Source organism: Pseudophryne corroboree, chromosome 8, assembly GCF_028390025.1.
Source record: "Pseudophryne corroboree isolate aPseCor3 chromosome 8, aPseCor3.hap2, whole genome shotgun sequence".
Classification (NCBI taxonomy): domain Eukaryota; kingdom Metazoa; phylum Chordata; class Amphibia; order Anura; family Myobatrachidae; genus Pseudophryne; species Pseudophryne corroboree.
Genome location: NC_086451.1, coordinates 393,863,222 through 393,882,232, shown reverse-complemented (window position 1 = coordinate 393,882,232; position 19,011 = coordinate 393,863,222). Strand labels below are relative to the sequence as shown.

The 19,011-nt window shown below is 43.3% G+C and overlaps 1 protein-coding gene across 3 annotated transcripts in view; it reads right to left on the bottom strand.

The window, feature by feature from the left end:
* The window catches only part of LOC134949254 (cytochrome P450 2F2-like), a 272,832-nt gene that overhangs the window by 193,427 nt on the left and 60,394 nt on the right, over positions 1–19,011 (bottom strand). For all 3 annotated transcript variants that reach the window (XM_063937735.1, XM_063937734.1, XM_063937736.1), the window contains exons 2-3: positions 17,263–17,440; positions 11,755–11,917 (exon numbers count right to left, since the gene is read on the bottom strand). In XM_063937735.1, coding sequence (XP_063793805.1) covers positions 11,755–11,917; positions 17,263–17,439 — 340 coding nt within the window. In that variant the 5' untranslated portion in view covers position 17,440. The remainder of the gene's footprint in view (positions 1–11,754; positions 11,918–17,262; positions 17,441–19,011) is intronic.

Sequence of the window (19,011 nt, the reverse complement as noted above, 5' to 3'; positions counted from 1 at the left end):
GTAATAATTCTCACACACTCACATAGTGTACACCCATGGAAATAAACTAATAAATATAGACAGGCCCACATACCAACCAAATACCGGGCACGATTCAGCTTGAATTGTAGTTTTTCTTTAAGTAGCAAAACTACAACTCTTTTTGCTAGCATGCGGAGGGATGCCTAGCACAAGGCAAGTCCGACCCGCATGCCGGGTCCTGCCCCCCCCCCATAGACATGTGAGCGCATCGGAAGACAGCGATGCACTCACATGTTTAGGGTTGCTTCCTGCCTATGCAGCCTAGCTGCAAAGGTAGATGGCTACCTGCCATCTTTTTGGTCGCAACGGCTGAGCAGCAAACGGTTCAGACACATCTGCATTGTCCAGACCGAGCTCCTACAATGTCGCAACGCCACCCCTGATACACCGACGCGATGCCCTCTCCCGCCCAACGAACACCTCTGCCTGTCAATTAGGCAGAGGCGTTCGCACATGTGAGATACTGCCCCATCTCACAGTGTGTGCACATGCAGTGTGGCTTCTGTGCATGCGTACACTTCAGAAGGTCCCAGCATGCGAACGCATTCGTATATGCGTTCCATGCTGAATCGGGCCCACAGATAGGCTGTTGTACACAAACTGACCACTTCTTCCTCTTTCTCTTTCTTCTTCCCCCCAACTTAATCCATTCTATTCATTCTCCTTAACTATTGTACCTTCCATACACAGACTGACTTTCTTGGAATATTCATTTTCCATCCCATGTTTGTAATGCCGTGAAATTATATAGGGCATGATCAGTGGCGGAGCTTGTGATTGGTCGGCTCAGGATCAAAAATATAATTTGGGCCCCCCCACCCTAACTCAAGTTCACAATATGCCATACAGCAGTGGGTGACAGAGGGTGAGAGCGTAAGGCAAGGAGAGGCAGAGAATGGCAACAGAAGGTAAGGGCAGAGCCGGATTAAGGGGGTACCCTGGGCCCCCTTTTCTTTGTTACCGATCTGCAGCGCTGAGCTCCCATCTCCCCATAGGTTGGCCTGGCAACCTAACAGCGTGGCGTCGGCGATGCATAGAAGTACAGGACAGCTGAGCGACGGCTCAGCTGTCCAATGGTGTGTGAACGAAGTAGCAGCCTGCAGCTCAGTCATTGGCTGGGCGTGCAGGCTGTGGGGAAGAAGTGTGGACTGGAGCCCAGCCAGCGGAGGGTGCATGGAGGAACGAGCTCTTTCTTTCCTGTGTCACCAGCAGCCTCGAGCAAAAACCAAGCTGGCTGTATTGTCTGTAGGTTTTTTAATCTGCGGCTATCTTGTAATCGTAATTTTTGGCTCTGCGATGTGTGTTTGTGTATTTATGTGTACATGTATGTGTAATGTATGTGTGCGTGTATATATATATATATATATATATACATACACACACATATATGTAAACATATACTGTATAAGCGTGTGTGTGTGTGTGTGTGTGTGTGTGTGTGTGTGTGTATATATATATATATATATATATATATATATAATGAATCTGCCTGCCTCTTTGTTAGGGGCCCCCTCCTTTGAAGTGTCCCGGGCCCCAAATAGCTTTAATCTGGCTCTGGGCAAGGGGAGGCAGAGGGTGACAGCTGAATGCAGGGGGAGGCAAAGGTTGATAGGGGGAGACAGTGAGTGACAAGGCATCTTTGAGAGGAGCCCCTGCCCCTTGTGCTTTCCTAAATTTGACACTCGGTCAGGCAGACTCTGACAGTGCCAGTTACACCGAGTGTGAGCTGCCTTTAACTCACAGACAGAAGTGAATCAGAAATAATGTACAGCTGTCTGTTAATTAAAGGCAGTATGTGGCTGTGATCCTCAGCGCTGATAGGTGTCAGGACTCCTCCATCAGCCCAGCACAAAAAAGGTCAGATAAGGGGCAGGTCCCTGGTGTCTGCACTGGGCCATTCATCCAACTTTGCTCAAAATAGTCTGTGTGGCTATTTTACCAGTTATTTATTTAGCGCACACATGTTCTGAAGCAGGGAATATTTGGACATTTACATTAGTCCCTATCCCAGTGGATTTTGCAAGCTACAGTATGTTCCCTACCAAACCCAAGACCTCAGTGCTGTGAGGCAAAAATGTAGTATTATACCATCTGTGCTCCTTACATATATTTATCTATAGCTTGGTACACATTACTAGAAAACAAAAACAGCTAATGATTGTTAAGGAAATTAAGCAATTTATAGCATCTATTCTGTCTTTTTAATATCATGTAATACTTAACAGACATTATTATGTAAAGACGTTTGTTTTTCTGACAAGGAATGTATGTTCGTGACAAGAACTTGCTTTACTTTGCTAAGTCACCCTAGTCTTGCTGATTTGTGTCATGTGCCCAAGCCAGGACCAGATGGTATTCGATAAGGAGGAATGGGCCTCAAGGCCTGCTATGATTGGTCCAAGCTTGGGTGGAGGAATTTTTGTAATAGGCAATATTAAGGGCTTTTGTTTTCCATATTCGGGGCAGACCGCGCGCTTGTAATTTTACTTGTAAGTGCATGCTGATTGTCACTTTATTGTAATCTTGCTCTGCCATTATCAATATAAACTTTGAATTTGACCACAACTGTTCATGTTGTTTTTTATCCACAACAATTTGGTGCTGAAACCCGGGATCTGAAAGCGATTGGAACGGAATCAGGACAGGAACGGAGGACTGGAGACCAGATTGGCGCCATTCAAAAAAGGTGAGAACATTTGTGTCTCTGTCTGAGATGAGTAAGAAATATGGCAAATGGGTCAGCCGGCATTAACCTAAGTGGGGCAGGCTGACTAGGGGGATGGATTGTGGGATCCCAAAAGAGGGAACCTTTGAATTATCCTGCTGGGCAACCCTCTACAAAAAAATAAAACAAAATTCACTGAGCCAAATGAATAGGCAGCTTGGAGTAGGTGGATGGTAGAATCTTATAAAAGACAGCAAAAAGCCCAAGGTATTTTTAAATTAGAAACACGAACAGGAAGAGAAAATCAGCAAGGAGGGGAGGTACAGTCAGATGAGAAAGAGGGGGAGGAAGGGTTTTGTGTGGAGTGGAAGGTGAGCTTCTCATCACTCCCAAAATAACCCAAGGTGAGATAGACGAAATGGCTGAGGAATATCGCTTGCCTCAAGCCTCAGCCTAACTTGAAAGAGAGCAATTCATGCCTGGTACAAATGAGTCTAGGCAGCTCAATCCAAAGACATATACAGGAGGTACAGGAGAAAAAGGTCCTAGAGGGTGATGGTTGTTGACATGCGGTAACCCCCAGAGGGGTAAGTTCAGGTGGAGAAACAATTGGGAGCCCAGAAATGTGAAGTGCTACAATTGTGGGAAACGGGGCCACATTGCAAGAAATTGTCCAGCTCCAAAAAAGGGGGGTAGGATAGCGCCTAACAGGGAGGGCTTCCAGTGTTACCAGTCATCTTGGTGTTATGAGCCACAGCAGTGGTTCATTCCTGTTTGCATTTGGTTCATGTATGTTATGTTATATTTCTATTTGCATGCCAGGATTTCTTATGTACTTGTTTAGAGTGCTATACTTTTGTTTACTAGTCTGGTAACTACAGTGTCATATTTTGTGGGTCTTCCCACTATCCTTAGTTTTGTGTTTTTGTACTGGCGGCAGCGCCGCACATTACTTGTTTGTTTAGTTCTCATTTTCTAGTCTCCTTAGCTGTAGCTAGTTTTCCCCTTACTCACTCGCAGCCTCAGGTGGTGCCTTGTAACCTTGTAAGACCGGGGGGCATCGGAGTTTGGGCGAACCTAATACGCCCATTGAAACGCGGCTGCCGTGGGCAGAAGACTAGCACTGCAGGCACCATCCGACCACTGGGAGGAGTAACGGAGTTAGGGTTAGAATAGGTCTTGCTGCGGTCATTCATACTGGCCGCAGCTTCACGCATGAGTACTGGAACTTCCCAGTTGTCACACATTCCACAGAGTTCCAGGGTCTCAATTTGTAATATTAGTACTCGTTTCCTAACACTCGGAGAGTAGGGGGGTGATGTCTTTGTTCACTTGACCCCCTCTGAAATGCCTCTTGACTCAGTGGAGTATCTGGTGGACAGTAGAGCAGCCCGTGTTCTCAAGAGAAATAGAGAGTATGTCAATAGATACAATGACCCTGCAAAATCAGGCAAGTCCCCAAACACTTGGTAAATGTTGGAAGGCTGGTTGCAAATAAATAAATAAATAAATAAATATTGTTTGGAAACATGAGGATGGTCGATTGTGTGCACATCTCCCTTCATATGTTTCCAAAGGGGGAATGATTGCTAGTGTCAATAAATTTGGTTTGCACCGTGTTTGAAATAATTTGCAACAGAATGGTTATGTTCTCCTTGTAGATAGAGGCGTGGCCTGTTGCCAAGGTAACTGCCGCAGTAACAGCAAAGAAATTGATATCTGAAATTGTGTGCAGGTATGGTTTACATGAAACAGTTGAGAGAGCAAATAGCGTATTAAAAAAAAAATGGCTAAGATCTGTGAGCAAACAAAACTTACATGGGTACAAGATTTACCAGTAACTCTTTTTGCAATGAGGTATACCCCAAAGGGATTACATGGACTTTCATAATTTGAGATACTGTTTGGCAGGCTGCCACTCAAATTGCATGGACAGTACGCTTCTCTTACTGACTACGTTGTTCAGCTTCATAAGCCACTGACAAATTTGCATGGCAAAGTGTTTTCTTCTTTACCAGATCCACAAGACACATCTGGAACCCCGATTTGATGGCCCATACCAGGTGCTATTGACCACAGCGACCTCCGTCATGGTGGAGGGGAAAGCACGTTTCTCACTGTAAGAAATTTAACTTTCAGGTCAATGATGCAAACTGGTCCCAAAAGCATGGGGCCCCCCGGGGAGAAGAGAACTGAATGGACTGTTAAGATACTCTTGTTTTTTTGCCTGCTTTTTTGTGCTTTATATCAGTATGTGCAGGTGAAATGAGAAAGCAAAAGAACTCTATATGGCTTCTACATCAGCAGACAGCTAAGGAGCTGAACGCCACTGACTGTTGGATCTGTTCTTATGTTCCTGCTAACCATAAAGGAATCCCTTTGATTGGTATCCCTATCTCAATGAACGATCTTAACCTCACAGATTATAGCTATAATGTTGAAATAGACATAAATCACACTGCTCACAATGCTCTTTCAGACCTAGGAATATATTTAGAAACTGCTGGTATAATCTCTCCACCCACTATGTGTATAGGGCCTATGTTTATTAACCACGTAGCCGAACTAAAAGGTCACCTAGTCAACTTACCTAAGGTATACGTTGGAGAAACAAATTGTAAAAATGCTGCCTTAGTGTTTAACATGGAATACAATGAAACGTTATGTGACAAGGTGAATGGTAACTGGAATAATCAATGTTGGTGTGCAAATATGAAAGCTCTTTGTGCCCCTAGGTGTGCTTGTCTTAACCAGACGGATGAGGATGATTGGGATTGTAAGACCCAAGTGCACAATAATAGGGTATGGTTTCAGAGCTGGTTGGGAAACCATGGTAAGATAATCCCTAGGGTACTGAAGCAAGGCTTATACTATATTTGTGGAAATAGGGCCCAGTCATGGCTTCCTATGGGAGCATGGGGGAACTGCACTATAGGAAGAGTTGCGCCAGCCATAAGACAGCGTGAAAACATCTCTTTTACCAATATGATAGAAACAGGCCCTAGAGAGACTAGATACAAGAGAGAATTGTTTACTGCAGCAGATAAAGCCTGGATGTGGTTCCCTGCCTGGACAGGCTGGGGAATTGAATTAGCAAATAAGTTAAATAAATATGCGAATATTATGGATGGGATAATTAATGAGACCACAAGTGCCATCCATGCTATCAATGAGGAAAATGGCTCAAATTAGGTAGGTGACTCTACAAAGTAGGATGGCTCTCGGTTACTTGTTAGCCATGGAGGGAGGAACTTGTGCTGTTATAGGGGAGGAATGATGTACCTGGATTGAGGACTCACATGACCCCATAGAAGCGCACATGAATAAAGTAAAGGAATTACAGAAACAAGCTAGAGACATATCCAAGGAGGGATGGAATCCCTTCTCCTGGATGGGGTCAATTGGTGTATGGTTTAACAATCTGTTATCAGATTTAATAAAACCCATAGTGGTAGTGATAGGATTGATTGTATTTCTTTTGATCGCATGGAAATTATTAATGTGCTGTATTTCTCATTTCAGGAAAAATGTAGATTCGCTCGCTTAATAGGTAGAATGATAACAGCCACAGAGGTGACCGTCTGACGGCCTAGCCCAACTGTCCATCTCTTCTGAGAGACCCCTCAGTTGTTGTAAGAGTTGGGTGGAAGACATCATCTCTGAAAGAGGGTCCCGCAGGTGCACTTCGACAGTTTGGACACCACCCCAGAGGGAGTTTATCCCGAGAAGTGATTTCGACGAGTCAGTCATTCCGATTCCAGCGAATTCACCGAGTGGTCTCTGTGCCCTAGTATACCTCCGGCTGGTGTTATTATTCTTACAGCTAGATAGATAGGTGTGTGAATGCTTTAATAAAGGTGTGTGAATGCTTAGCAGAATAGCAACCGCGAGGCAGTACTTAGTCAGTTCTTCCTATTGCTTACATCCTGTCTCAATTGGTACTTTGTCACATAATAAAACCTGGGGGCATCAGAGTACTGGGGGGACCTAATTCGCCCGGAAAAAGCGGCTGCTAAAGGACAAGACTTTGACCTGCAGGTACCAATTGACTGCGGGGTGTGGCAACAGAGTCAGGGTAGGCCCAGGTGCGTCTGTGGCTATATCATCCCTAGTCACAGTCACACCACCTTCTTAGCATTAGTAGTACTGCCATTGTTACCTTTTAGGTGATGTTTTTATATATGTGTGATAATAAAATTAGCAAAAGGGTGAAAATTGTTAAGGAAATTAAGCAATTTATAGCATCTATTCTGTCTTTTTAATATCATGTAATACTTAACAGACATTATTATGTAAAGACGTTTGTTTTTCTGACAAGGAATGTATGTTCGTGACAAGAACTTGCTTTACTTTGCTAAGTCACCCTAGTCTTGCTGATTTGTGTCATGTGCCCAAGCCAGGACCAGATGGTATTCGATAAGGAGGAATGGGCCTCAAGGCCTGCTATGATTGGTCCAAGCTTGGGTGGAGAAATTTTTGTAATAGGCAATATTAAGGGCTTTTGTTTTCCATATTCGGGGCAGACCGCGCGCTTGTAATTTTACTTGTAAGTGCATGCTGATTGTCACTTTATTGTAATCTTCTCTCTCTATACATCCTCACTAGGTAAGCTCATTAGTTCTTTTGGTTTCCAATATCATCTCTATGCTGATGACACCCAAATCTATCTTTCCTCTCCAGACCTCTTCCCTGCTCTCCTCACTCGTATCTCCAACTGTCTCTCTGCTACCTCTTCCTGGATGTCCCAGCGCTTTCTTAAACTTAACATGTCTAAGACCGAGCTGATCATCTTCCCTCCCTCCCGCATAACCTCACCTCCTACAATCTCATTATCTATTGATGGCACTACTATCTCCTCTAGCCCCCAAGTGCGCTGTCTTGGAGTAATCCTTGACTCCTCCCTCTCCTTCAAACCACACATTCAGCACCTCTCACAAACCTGCCGTTTTCATCTAAAAAATATTTCCAGGATCAGACCCTTTCTGACCCAGGATGCTACTAAGACTTTTATCCACTCACTGGTCATCTCCAGACTGGATTACTGTAATCTCCTCCTGACTGGCATTCCTGACAAATACTTCTCTCCTCTCCAATCTATACTCAATGCTGCTGCCCGGCTCATTTTCCTCACCAAATGCACTATGTCCACCTCTCCTCTCTTACTAGACCTTCACTGGCTCCCCTTCCCTTTCAGAATCCATTTCAAGCTTCTCACACTCGCTTACAAAGCCCTTACCCACTCCTCTCCCATCTACATCTATGATCTTATCTCCCTTTACACTCCCACCCGTCCTCTTCGCTCTGCTAATGCACGACGACTTTCCTGCCTACGGATTACCTCCTCCCACTCCTACCTCCAAGATTTTCCGCGTGCTGCACCACTTCTCTGGAATTCCCTACCTCTCCCCCTCAGACTCTCCACCTCTCTACAAAACTTCAAACGGGCTCTCAAGACCGAGTACTTCACCAAACCCAGCCAAATCTCATCCTAACCCTCTGTTCTACACTCTCTATGTACCCCATCTGTGTCACCCCTGTCTGTCTACCCCCCCCCTAGAATGTAAGCTCTCACGAGCAGGGCCCTCTTCCCTCATGTGCTTATCCTTTCTTACTTTAATAATCTTCAACTGCATCAACTCCAGCAGTCTTCTGCCACCTGATACTTATTCCAGTGTCATCTGCTGATGTAACTATGTTTATTTACCCTGTACTTGTCCTATACTGTCATCAACTGTAAGTTGCTGTTTTCCTGTTTGATTATTTATGTGCTATGTAATTGGGCGCTGCGGAACCCTTGTGGCACCATATAAATAAAGGATAATAATAATAATAATAATAATAATAATAATAATCTTGCTCTGCCATTATCAATATAAACTTTGAATTTGACCACAACTGTTCATGTTGTTTTTTATCCACAACATGATAATCTTACTAACAGGCCAAAATGCAATTTACTAAGGGCCTAATTCAGAGTTGATCGCAGCAGCAAATTTGTTAGCAGTTGGGCAAAACCATGGGGGTAATTCTGAGTTGATCGCAGCAGGAACTTTGTTAGCAGTTGGGCAAAACCATGTGCACTGCAGGGGGGACAGATATAACATGTACAGAGTGAGTTAGATTTGGGTGGGTTATTTTGTTTCTGTGCAGGGTAAATACTGGCTGCTTTATTTTTACACTGCAATTTAGATTTCAGTTTAAACACACCACAGTGACCACACCCAAAGCTGACTCTCTCTGCACATGTTATACCTGCCTCCCCTGCAGTGCACATGGTTTTGCCCAACTGCTAATAAAATTCCTGCTGTGATCAACTTGGAATTACCCCCTATGGGGATAATTCTGAGTTGTTCGCAGCAGCAAATTTGTTAGCAGTTGGGCAAAACCATGTGCACTGCAGGGGGGACAGGTATAACATGTACAGAGTGAGTTAGATTTGGGTGGGTTATTTTGTTTCTGTGCAGGGTAAATACTGGCTGCTTTAGTTTTACACTGCAATTTAGATTTGAGTTAAAACACACCACACCCAAATCTAACTCTCTCTGCACATGTTATATCTGCCTCCCCTGCAGTGCACATGGGGGGTAATTCCAAGTTGATCGCAGCAGGATTTTTGTTAGCAGTTGGGCAAAACCATGTGCACTGCAGGGGAGGCAGATTTAACATGTGCAGAGAGAGATAGATTTGGGTGGGGTGTGTTCAATCTGCAATATAATTTGCAGTGTAAAAATAAAGCAGCCAGTATTTACCTGCACAGAAACAAAATAACCCACCCAAATCTTACTCTCCCTGCACATGTTATATCGGCCCCCCCTGCAGTGCACATGGTTTTGCCCAACTGCTAACAAATTTGCTGTAGCGATCAACTCTGAATTACCCCCTAAATACATTACAGGGCTTTAGGAAGTTGGGAAAGAGCTAAAAGAGACTGGAAAGATCAGTGTATGTTGGTCAAGGCGGTATAAATTAGAATCAGCACATTATGCTTTCTTTGCCCATTACAAAAATATACTTTACAGTTAAGTACAAGGATAATGTTCACCGGTATGTAAACTGTAGAGGAGAATGTATATTTTACTGTATTTTTGGAAAATTGTAGATGTCACGGGGGAAATTTATTAGCAAGACTGAATGCTTTTATTTATTATATACTGTCAAGAAGCCCTTTTCACCCTTAGTAAATAATCCGGTACTCTTGTCGCAGGAATTAGGCATTAAAGTGAATGGGAAAGGGACACAGGTGCCCTTCCGGATGAGGATAGCTTGGAAGTCATTAGGCTTGCTGTGGCATGTAGTTCGATCTCTACTACGATCTCTCCGCTTATCCTATGTGTTGAAGAGAGTGTGGGCAGGTTGAATCATTTTTACATACTGTACGTATATGGTGGACATATCCCAAAATTTCTCTATTTTGGAATAAAGTCTGTTCCCTTCTTTTATATCTTTTGCCCTGTCGCATTCAGAGAGACCCATGGACATTTCTCTTATGTTGTCCCATCCCAGAAACTGACCTGCACTTGGCAAACTTGGTCTCTCATGTTCTTGCAGCTGCCAAGTGTCTCATGGCTAAAGCCTGAAAACAGCCGAGCCCTCAAAGTATATCCTCTCTCAAATACTACAACTGGTTCATAGCCCATATAGAAAAAATTACCTACTACCTTCTTGACGAAACTGATAAATTAATGCAGATTTGGACTCCTTGGATGTTTAGCTGCCTCCTAAATTCCCCTTACTTCTCCTGTTGCCGGTTTATATGTGCTCTGTCCTTCCTCTCTCCTGGAGTCAATATGGCTTGGCTACCATTCACATGCCTGGCATGACCCATTCTTGGCCTCTTTTGTCCTTTTCCCCCCCTCTTTTTTTGTCCTTGAGCACCTAGGCGACCGATAGCACACCCCACTGCCCAACCCATATCTACCTCACCTTTATATTTTGTATTCCAGTTATATTGCTATTTCTGGTATAAGATGCACTTACTATATTTTTAGGATTTTTTTCTGTATAGTTTTCTCATTCTGCACTTGTGCATTGCTTTTTTAAATAATTAAAATATAACTGTAGAAAAAAACAATAGTATGGCTATTGCCTGGACTTTGGGATGTGTCTATGAAGCCACAAAAACAGCATCAGAATCAGAATCAGCTTTATTGGCCAGGTATACTTGCGTAAACTAGGAATTTGTTTTCGGTTTGCTATACAACAGCCAAGTAGGTAACTGATAAGCAGGTGGGGGTGGGGTAAACCCGAAGCTGCCAGCCAATTCCACAAATATGCCAATTTGAGAATTGCCACATGCGACGTGGGGGTCACTTTTGGACACAAGGGATTAATCAAATACCTTAGCTGCCATCAGCAAAGACTTTTCAACATATTACGAACATTGCAGGCATCTTCAGCTTTACCTGTCACACACACACACACACACACACACACACACACACACACACACACACACACACCCACTGCAATACTTAGAAAAGTAGGTAGACATGAGCCACACGGGCCCTGAGTTCATAAGAATCACAGAATTAGAACTAAAATTAAAGCTGTGAAGTATTCTTGAAATTAAATATCTAAAATTAGATATTTAATTTCAAGAATACTTCACAGCTTTAGTTACAAAAAGGTTACAAAGATTATTAAGAATAATCTGCATTTTTAAACAATTAAAAAAAGAAAAATATAATAATTTTGCAAGCTTTGTATTCAGTACCATGTTATATTGCTTAATTAAAACTATATTGTAATTATTATTTTTTTACTTTGATCTTAACTTTGTTTAACCCACTCAACTAGAGATTAATGTCGAGCTCATATTCCAATCTGTTTATAAATTTAATTTCTTTTCTTAAGACATTCATCATTTAAAGCATATGTGTGTTGTAGATATGAAATGCTCCCTTATATTAACAAAAAGGAAGGGTGCTAAAGGAGCAATCATGAATATCCATATCCTGCTAAACTATCTGAGAACTGAGATCCTTCATACACAAGACAAGCTGATCTGGATAAGGAGAACACACAGGGTTTGTACTGAATAGAAGCCCACATAACCAACATGTTCTTACCATCTCCCTTGGTAAAGTCATAGAATGAAGGGTAATAAGCCCGTCCACTGAATTCTTCTGCCTTGTCAATCAGCGTCTCCTTTATAGCTTTATATCCGCACAGAACAACACAAGGACGGTTCCCTTGATATATAGTAAATATGTCTCCATAGGTTTTTTGCAACTAATAGTACAAAAGAAAAATGTATAAATTACTATATATTTATTTGATTATTTTGTAAGCACCACAAAGCCGGGTATCCAATTAGCTGAGATAGTGCAGCGGCCGTGAAAAGGGACACTGAAAGCAAGGACAATGCTAGTGAAACACATGAGTAGGTAACTGTTTGTACATGACAGCTTACATACAGATGTGTCCTCAGTCATCTAGCCTCAATATGCCATGCAACGTGAGATGCCTGGGGTGAGTGAACTGCCAGGTCCTGTTCAACACTGCTTGTTGGCTGTTTTTTATGGCCAAAAATGTGTCTTAGTCGCAATGCAATGCAACTAAGGTGCAAATTATTATGATATTCATCTTTTTCATATCTGTGTGCGACTGAGTCTGTATACAAAGCACAAGCAGCACAGCCTACTCTTGCATCCTAGTCACATCGCGTTGTGACTAAGATGCATTTTCATCAAAAAAGATGCAAAAATATGCCTGATGCCAGCACAGTCTCACGGTACCTGGTGCGCCGAGAGGAGCTATTTTGCATCACTGCAGCAATGATGTATGATTTCACATAAATACTAAAAGAACGGGTGGTCTGGGCAGAAAAGAAGGTCTCTGATGAAAAGGTGAGTGTTGAGTGAATGTTTGAAGCTGGTAAGACATGCAGAAGTCTGACTTGGCAAGGGAGTGAGTTCCAGAGGAATGGGAGAATTATCTGAGGCAGGCATAAGGGTAGGTTACCAGGGGGGAGAAATCGGAAGGAAGAGTGGAGGGAGCTGGATGAAGCAGGGACAGAAATGAGTTGGACATGTAGTAGAGGGTAGAGTGATTAAGTGGTTTCTATATACAGATGTGTCCTCATACATCTAGCCTCAATATGGGGAGCAGCATGAGTGAGACAGCAGGTCCTGTGCAACTCTTTTAGCATCTTTAGCATCCGGCCTCTTTTTTGCCAATAAATGCATCTTAGCCTCAATGTGTTTTGACTAGCATGCACCAGGAGACTGAGCTGATTAATTCTGACACTTGTGTGCGACTGAGTCTCTGAATCTGTATACAGATGTGTCCTCATACATCTAGCTTCAATATGCCATGCAGTGTGAGTGAGACGTCTTGTCCCGTGCAACTCTTCTAGCGTTAGGCCTCTTTTTTTGCTGAAAATGCATCTTATTCTCAATGTGTTTTGACTAGCATACACCAGGAAACTGAGCTGATTAATTTGATATGCAACACTTGTACAGTATATCTGTTTGTGACTGAGTCTCTGAATCTGTGTGAGAAGTGTTATGATGCAGTGGCAGCAGCTTTTTTCCATGCCAAATTCTGTTGTGCTTCATATACAGTTGACTCAGTCGCACTCAGATATACAGGTTTCAAATTTCAAATTAATCAACACAGTCTCTTAGTTGTTCCTGGTCACATCTCATTGCGACTATTATGCAGTCATTACAGTAGCAATAATAGATGAGGACATATCTGTAGGAGAAGGGAGATATCTATTGCAGGACAGGACACTTTTTAAGTAAAGGTACAGTAAGGAACAGTTGAGAAGCAAGCGATAATCATAACTAGCTTAAAGATAAAAAAGTAGAGAGACAAAAATGTTAAGTGATGGACAAATAAGGGTGAAAATGTGGGGGTTTGTACAAACAAAATAGAGTCCAGGGATTCTCAATATAATGCAAAAAAAAAAAGGAATAAAATAAATGTATGTTATAAATCTAAGCCACACAGGAATAACTGTTCATCAGATTATAAATTACATATACACCCCAGTATTCTGAAAAATAAATTGTGACTGCATAAGTATTCGGTACTGTAGCTCCTGTCATCTTTTAAACAGTCTGTAAAATGACAAGCTGATTGATTGTTATTTTCCTTCTCCCTCTCCCTATCCCTCTCTCTCTCTCTCTTTCTCTCTCTCTCTCTCTATCTCCAAGCTTTGACACATTTCACCCTAAGGGCTGCATGCTGGGGGCCGCCCATCGCAGGGCAAGGCTAATGAAGCAGAAATTGCAATCACATTGCAATTTCTGCTTCATCGTAGAAATTAGGGTAGCCTCCTGCCGGCGCAGGAGGCCTGCCCCATCTTTCTGATCTCGGCGGCTGAATGTGATGTCACGCAGCCGCCCTAATCATGCCACCGCCACGCCCCCATTCATGCCGCACTGCCCCCCGTTTTTTAGACACGCCCCTGCAATGCTTCGTCTCTGCTTAGGAAATGGAGCTTTGCCCATACCGCAAACACCTCTGCATGCACCCACATCCTTTTAGACAGGCTGTTGCGAAAATTCTAATTGCAGTGGCCTCACAAGGTGGGTAGGTGGGGTGCAGCCCGCACCCGGGTGTCATACGCCGAGGGGAGACAACAAAGAGACGGCTCCTGCTCAGTGACAGGAGCTGGGTGCTGCACTGTAACATTACGTGCAGCAACCCGGATCCTGTCATGAGGTAGGAGCTGGCACTGCAGAAACGCCAGTCTCCAGGGGCAGGCCGCGACTCCCGGACCCCTGGAGTGACAAAAACGCGGCTTAGCCATGCCCCTCCCATGAAGCCATGCCCCTCCCGTGGTTCGGTCCGCATAGCCATGACCTCCCATGGAGCCATGCCCCCTGCCGCACCGAGTACATAAGAGGTGAGTGATGCCTCTGTCTAATTGCACAGCCATTTGCATGCTGATGGACAGAAGGAAGCTGTTTGTGGGTGGCAACTGACCATTTTCTGGGAGTGTCAGGGAAAACGCAGGCGTTTCCAAACATATTCAGGGAGGGTGTGTGACATCAGCTCCGGCTCTGATTAGGCCGTTCTGATCACACTGTAGGAGTAAGTCCCGGGCTGCGCACAGACTGCACACATAGGGCAAATCATTCAATGGTGAGTGAGGTGCGAACGGATTTGCTGCTGTCCACCGACTAAGGGAAATCTTTGCAGCTTGGCGTACACATGCGATCGCACACTTGCACGGTGAATATACACTCCCCTTGGGCAGCGACTGATCGCAGGACTCAGGGACATGCGGTGAGTTAAATGTCTCAGGGGGCACTGGCTAGCACCAAAGCCACGCAATATATGAGCCAAAGGGTACATCTGGGCATTATACACATGTACAGCAGTATAAACTCCTGGAAATTTGGTGAGTTTTGATCATAGATGTGCGGAAAAGATAGGCTGGGTGGGGGGCACAGCCTCACCTGCCATAGACTTTTTACTACAGAGTCTTGGCTATGAAAATTATTAGAATAATGCAAAGAAGATATTTCAAACAAATTCATTGTATTTTTCATATACTTTATACAGTCAAAACTCTGGCACAAACGTTAGTATGACAGAAAAGGCTCTGCCTCACCTGCCTCACCCCACCGCACATCACTGGCAGGACTACAATTTTAGCAGCCTATCGATCAAGTCTGAATCGCCTCCTATGTTTTAGTTAAATCAAATTGACTGAGGTACTAATTAAGGGGGTAAATCAGAGTTGATCGCAGCAGCAAATTTGTTAGCAGTTGGGCAAAACCATGGGGGTAATTCTGAGTTGATCGCAGCAGGAACTTTGTTAGCAGTTGGGCAAAACCATGTGCACTGCAGGGGGGACAGATATAACATGTACAGAGTGAGTTAGATTTGGGTGGGTTATTTTGTTTCTGTGCAGGGTAAATACTGGCTGCTTTATTTTTACACTGCAATTTAGATTTCAGTTTAAACACACCTGACCACACCCAAAGCTGACTCTCTCTGCACATGTTATACCTGCCTCCCCTGCAGTGCACATGGTTTTGCCCAACTGCTAATAAAATTCCTGCTGTGATCAACTTGGAATTACCCCCTATGGGGATAATTCTGAGTTGTTCGCAGCAGCAAATTTGTTAGCAGTTGGGCAAAACCATGGGGGTAATTCTGAGTTGATCGCAGCAGGAACTTTGTTAGCAGCGGCTGAGTAAGTCCTGGGCTGTGCAGAAACTCACTGCATAGCCGTTCGCACAGAAACAATATAACCCACCCAAATCTATCTCTCTCTGCACATGTTATATCTGCCTCCCCTGCAGTGCACATGGTTTTGCACAACTGCTAACAAAGTTCCTGCTGCGATCAACTCAGAATTACCCCCCATGTGCACTGCAGGTGTGGCAGATATAACATGTGCAGAAAGAGTTCTATTTGGGTGGGTTATATTGTTTCTGTGCAGAGTAAATACTGGCTGCTTTATTTTTACACTGCAATTTAGATTTCAGTTTGAGCACACCCCACCCAAATCTAACTCTCTCTGCACATGTTATATCTGTCCCCCCTGCAGTGCACATGGTTTTGCCCAACTGCTGCTACGATCAACTCTGAATTAGGCCCTAGGTGCCTAATTCAGACCCGGTCACACGCAGGCTATTTTATGCACTGCTACGACAAGGTAATCGCCGCCTACAGGGGAGGGGGTAAGCGTGTCGCAGGGGTGCGAACGGCTGTGCAGTGAGTTTCTGCACAGCCCAGGACTTACTCAGCCGCTGCAACGATCCGGGCCGGTGGTGACATCAGGAATCCTCCTCCTGAACGGATGGGCACGCCTGCGTTTTGCCGGACACTCCCAGAAAACGGTGAGTTGCCGCCCACAAACGCCTTCTGCCTGTCAATCTTCTTGTGATCGCCGGTGTGATCACTTTCTTCATTAAATTCGTCGCTGCCCGGTGATCCCCGTTGCCGACGACCAACGCGCCTGCGCATTGCGGTGCATACGCATGCGCTATTCAGACCCGATCGCACAGCTGCAAAAAAAGGCAGCGTGCGATTGGGTATGAATGACCTCCTATGTCACCTGTGGCCAAGCATGGATACATTTAAAATCTGGACCATTGCTGTGCCTTGAGGGCCACGTTTAACCTTTGCTTTGAGAGGTTTACATAATTCTACCCACAGTTCTGAAAGTGAGGACTAAAATATTTTATTTTGTTCTCTGAGATTATGCTATTTATGCAAGTAAAATACAGTACTATATGCTGTAAGTATGTGGCAAGGCAGATTGATAAAAGAAAGTTTGATCTACTCTGCATTTTCACTTGCCAGCCAGTGGTAAATATATCATTACACGTTTGTGTTATTTGATACTGTTATACACTTTTTTACTTTTGCTACTATACAATTGTTATACTGTAGGAAGTGACATTTGAATATGTTCTGCTTTATTTAGTCTTATTTTATTTATATAAATTAAATAAAAGTTCCAGTAAATTGTGTCTATCAAGTAGGCAAGTACTGAAACATCTAGCTGCAAATCAGGTAAACAGTACGTTACGCTCCGACCAGTTATGCACATTGGACAAAATAAATAACAGTTATATTAAATGCAGTTATATAAGTCACTGTCTCACCTCCAGTAGTGAATGCACAATATTACTGATGTTCATCTTGTATAGGGTTCCAATGATGGGAAGAGGAGTTGGTCCAGGGGGAAGTTTGGCTTTTTCCAACATCATCATTCTGTATTTAGCCAACAAGCAGGTAATGAGAAGCACCAGGAGCACTGTACATAGTGAGTAGCAATCCATCCTAGAGTAGAAATTGATTACCGGGCATACAGCTTAATTAATAAGAACGATTCAGAAAGCAGCCTTCAGCAAAAAAAGGGATTGCAATCTCCCTGGTAATGTAAATACAAAGGAATAATGTTTCACATGGTACTTGGATATTAAACTAATAAAAATGGGAATGAGACCAATAGTGTTATTAAAAATAAAAATTACTTTAATAATAAAACAAGTATAAACTTATATGAGACATTTTGAATTAGTAAATATATATGGCCATAACATTACCAATAAAAATCAATTGTTTGGCTAATGGCTAATATACCAATAAATCCTCAGTTATACTCTGGGGTAAATATCCAGATAGGTATGTGCATGTGATCCTTTATTTGGTAGAAAATCTGTATACAGTATCTCATAATGATAGATAGGCATGTGAGCTCCAGTTATATCTATGGGATAGACTGATTACAGCTTATACAGTAGCGTAGCCTAACATGGTGAGCAAAATCTTTATTCTATAACATCTTACTCATTATTATTCACCAACTCGTATCCAAATCTAGAGTTTGAATTCCATTCTTACCATCGATCACTATGAGATGTACACATTTTCTTCAATGCACAAACTTATCCAGATACAGTAAAGCCCAGTACCCACGGGCCGATGCTGGAGAGATGTGTGCTGAGCGAACCGCTCAGCACACATCTCTCCTGCCGCTCAGCACAGCGCGATCTGTGCTGAGCGTGCGGGGGGAGACGGGGGGGCCGCTCATTTCACCCAGCGGGTGAAGTGAGCGACCCGCTAGATTGGCCTGCATGCAGGCCAATCTAGCAGCAGCGATAGCGATGTGCGGGGACGCGCATCGCTATCGCCAAGGGGGCTACACACGGAGCGATCATGCCGATATTCTAAGCAATCTAGTCAGATTGCTTAGAATATCGCTCCGTGAGTACCCCCCTTAAGGATCCTAGAGTAAAATTGAAGATTTATTTGTGTATTAGCCATTAGGCAAACAATTGAGTTTAGTTAATGTCATGTATGTTTACTAATTCAAATTATGTTCTCTTAAGTGTATTTTACTTTTAATAGAACTATTGGTCTCATGCCAATATCTCTAGTTTAGTATCCAAGCTTTATAACAAATCCTTTTCATTTTTGTTTTTAAATCTATCTTGTCAACAGAGACCCGGTTACCATTCTCAAGTTCTAAATGAAACTAGAGATGTGCACCGGAAATTTTTTGGGTTTTGTGTTTTGGTTTTTGATTCGGTTCCGCGGCTGTGTTTTGGATTCGGACGCGTTTTGGCAAAACCTCCCTGAATTTTTTTTGTCGGATTTGGGTGTTTTTAAATAAAAAAAAAAACCTCAAAAACAGCTTAAATCATAGAATTTTGGGGTAATTTTGATCCCATAGTATTATTAACCTCAATAACCACAATTTCCACTCATTTCCAGTCTATTCTGAACACCTCACAAAACTTTTTTTAGTCCTAAAATTTGCACCGAGGTCGCTGGATGACTGAGCTAAGCGACCCAAGAGGGCGGCACAAACACCTGGCCCATCTAGGAGTGGCATTGCAGTGTCAGAC